The 3929-nt window shown below is 45.4% G+C and overlaps 1 protein-coding gene across 1 annotated transcript; it reads right to left on the reverse strand.

Annotated features, from left to right (window-relative positions):
* Positions 1–2552: 2552 nt before the first annotated feature.
* LOC125554104 (cytochrome b561 and DOMON domain-containing protein At5g47530-like) lies at positions 2553–3717 on the reverse strand. The gene has a single exon (XM_048717712.1). The coding sequence runs from the start codon at positions 3595–3597 to the stop codon at positions 3031–3033; it is 567 nt and encodes a 188-aa protein (XP_048573669.1). The 5' UTR covers positions 3598–3717; the 3' UTR covers positions 2553–3030.
* Between the last annotated feature and the right edge of the window lie 212 nt (positions 3718–3929).

Genomic DNA, 3929 nt, shown 5'->3' on the forward strand with positions numbered 1-3929 from the left:
AAAATCATGTATAAAAATTATATTTTGGATGTATACAAAAATGTAAAATGCGTGTGAGAAAAGTAGACATCCAAACATGTATTTTAAAAAATGTTTAAATAGTAGAAAAATAATGTTTTGGTGAAGATCATGATTCAAGAGAAGAAGCAAATTAAAGTTGCTGAAGAGAAGCAACTTGAATCTGCAACTTGCGATTTTCACAAGAGAAGCAAATTCAAGTTGGTGAAGATCATGATTTGGGCAGCACGGTAGCATGAGAGAAAGACACGACAAATCATGTTTTCCCATTTTGGATGATTTTGACCATTGTTTGGAACATTGACTCCTATCCTTTTTTCCCAAAGATTTCCCGAGGCCGCATCTCAAGCGAGACGAGGACTCTGTCACCCAAGTGTCAGAGTCGAAACCCTATAACTTGTTGTGGCTGACAAACCTCAACAATGCACACACAGACTCTCCGAGGCCGTGTACTAGAGGAGATGATGACTTCATCACCCAAGTGACCAGAAATGTCACTCGATGGCACAAAGGCACTCTTTGGAGTCCTAACTCTGCCTTCCACACCGGTCCCGATGGCTGGAAGTTGGCGTGCAACATCATATGAAATAAAATGTCTCACATTTTCATCGCATTTGAGCATATGGTTATCACAGGAGTTTATCATCCATAACCAACTCATTTGTTTGTATCGTTGGCTTTCTTTCACAAACCACAACTATCCAATGTGAAGTAACTTTTGAGAAACATAACATGCCTTTCTAGTGCGCCTCTCAGGTCAATCATAATGCGTTCATATGATATTAGTTATCACTCTTAGTGTCGGTGGCTCATTTAGATATTCAAAAAATTAAGGAGAGTTTGTGCATTTTTGGTTTTCTACAACTTCATTGTGGAAGGCGTGGTGGAATGTTGAGGTGTGAATGAAGGAACTGGAGACCAGTACCTAACTAAGCCCTATTCCCGATTTTTTCTGAATTTTCATGACTTTTTTTGTAAGAAAGGCGCAATATTTCTTGGTTTTAGATCAATGGAGCTACAAGCCGACAACAGTACATAGTTTAAATAGGGTAGAAAAATAAGGTAACCCCATATTATAGACCAGGGCTCGATCGAGGAGCAAATGTCCAGTAGAAGATAAAAATAAAGACAATAGGTGGCACGAAATTTTAAGCTACATGTCTTTTCATGGCATGGATAGTTCTAATCTTGCTCACCACGACACTCATCGTCAATCCATTCTTCCTCTTTTCCAGAAGCAACCACAGCTGAAAGAAAACATACCATTTAAAGATGTACCTAGATGATTAACTCAAAATAATACCTCCAATCAAAACCTTTTATCGCACATCCAAAGAACGTAAGATAATGCCGCCATTCTAGGGTTTTGCCCTTGTAAACCCATGAGCAACTCTAGATCCTGAGAAGAGTGGGGGTCCCATTTGCACCCAAATCTCTCCCTAATGCGACTCCAAAGATATTTGGTCGACCGAGGATTGAATAAGATGTGGCTGGCATCTTTGGGTTCTCTACAGAATGTACAAGTACCATCGCCAAGAGGTATTATTGTCGACCAAAGGAACTTAGCGTGACAGATGGAAGGGCCTATAATAAGATTAACGCCCATGGATTTGACCGTGAAGCAGCCCTAAGCTTCCAGATCCTAGCGCACCTTGTCCTTTCCTCTGAAAAGTGGTCATGGATTAGGTCAATTTTTAGGGCATCCCACGAGCTACACTCTATGGAATTAAGGTTGCACATGAAGGTGATATTGGCTTGACTATTTCTTAAGCCCTCCTCAACGAGAATGTTCAGCTCCGTGCTCAACACAAAAAGGTTAGGGTACTTAAGGTATAGCGGGTTTGATCAACCCATTTTACCGGACATAATTTGGCGTCCTCTCCGTTACCTACGAAAAATATGGCGCTTACATTAGACACCTCCTTGCATTGATCCTATTCAAATTTGCGTCCCCTCATCCTTGCCGAGAAAAAGCTCGAAAACTATTTAGCTTTTAAGATCTGCTACATAGTGTAGAAGCATTCTGAGAAAGTTCTCAAGCTCATTTGGTAAGTACCATTAAGTTCAGTCTTTTGCTGTTGATGACTCCAAGCCCATCTTGGGCATTTGGAGCACATATATGGTATTTGTATTTGATGGTGTCTCGTTTTTCACAAGAATCTCGAGCTAATCTTATTAAATTGGTGATGGGCCCCTTTTCCTAAGAGGAATAGGCCCATTGCGTATGATGGGATGACCGAGACAAGGTTTCATAAGAATAAGTCTAGCACCCGAGAACATGAGATTTCCTTATCACATGTCAACGCTTTTAGTCACCTTCTGAGCCATGGGCTCCGGTCCGAACCAATTTTTCATAACTCGTGTTTGTTTAATTTTTTTTGGTCTATTGTACCATATGTTTAATTATTCAAATCAGATTTAGGAAAAGGAAAAATGACAGAAAGAAAGTGTTCGGACATATTTGTAACCGGAATCATGTCCCTAAAATTGGGTGGCTGCCCCTAAAAAATTGGGTGGCTGCATATATACATTGCTAGGACGTACTTTATTGATATATACGACGAAGTGTAATAACAGGAATCACGAGAAATATGTCATGTGATTTATTTATTTATAGTATATGATGATGACGATGACATCAAAATAATATTTTTTCTATTTCAAAATAGATGACTCAATTTTGTACTAACTTTAGTACAAAATAAGTATAAAATTGAGCCATTTATTTTGAAACAGAGGGAGTATCACATAGTACCCTAAAAAAGAATAATTACGTAGTACTGCCTTCGTTCCTAAATACTTGTCTTTCTAGACATTTCTACAAGTGACTACATACAGAGCAAAATGAGTGATTCTACACTCTAAAATATGTCTACATACATTTGTATGTAGTAGTCATTTGAAATGTCTAGAAAGATAAATATTTAGAAACGGAGGGAGTAGTATAACCCATACGCATCGTGACTGTGCGGCGTGGCGCGGAGACCTCTCGGCCTCGGCGCCGCGGGTGCTCTAGCCGGACAGGAAGTCCAGCCTCATAAGGCTCTGCAAGTTGGGCCCGGACGTCGGGTGCGGCAATATGTCCCCGCCGCTGAGCGGCCCGGCCTGCCACACCGTGTTCTGCTGCGTGGAGTTCCCCGGCAGCGCCACCGTCGCGTAGATCGTGTACGCGCCGGCCGCGTACTCCGCGGTGGGCGGCACCGGCACGTCGAACTGGAGGGTGGTGTTGTCCAGGGCCGGGGCCGTGGACCTCAGGATGGTGGTGAGCACAGACACGGCGCCGCTGCCGCCCTGCGAGGCGACGAACACGTTGCTGCCGGCCATGCCGGCGCCGACGGGGTTGATGCCCCAGGCGACCCACCCGGCGCTGCCCGACGTCGCGCGGAAGGCGAGCTCGGCGGTGCCGTTGGCCGCGTGGTACGTCCAGTGCAGGCTGGCCCCGAGCACGGGCAGGGTGTTGCACCGCTCGAACGACCTGCCCGCCGGGAACGTCGCGTTCTCGCAGCCCTGCCGCTGGGCCGTCGCGCCGGCCACGAGCAGCAGCACGGCGGTGGCCACGATAACGAGGAATCGCGCCATGGTATGGTAGTAGAGCGCACCCCGTACGGGGACTCTTGCTCGTGCCGGAATCGCTTGGTTTCGGCTCCGGTCGAGCTGGCCGGAGTTGCAAGCGCGGCGTGTGGTGGTGGCATGGAGGTAGACAGAGGCTATTTGTAGTGTACGGCGAGGTGAAAGCTGGGATGTTGGAGCAGGTTCGTGTACGGGTGGAAAACTTCAGAGTTGACGGCCAGTTATCCCTTTTGCTAAGCATCCCATTTTGACCAGCTCAAAAACATGTCCCGTTTTGATATTTCGCCGGATGGGCGACCACGTATGAGAAATGAGATCTCACGTACGCCGGTTTCGTGGCA

Source organism: Triticum urartu, chromosome 4 (genome assembly GCF_003073215.2).
Source record: "Triticum urartu cultivar G1812 chromosome 4, Tu2.1, whole genome shotgun sequence".
Taxonomy (NCBI): Eukaryota; Viridiplantae; Streptophyta; class Magnoliopsida; order Poales; family Poaceae; genus Triticum; species Triticum urartu.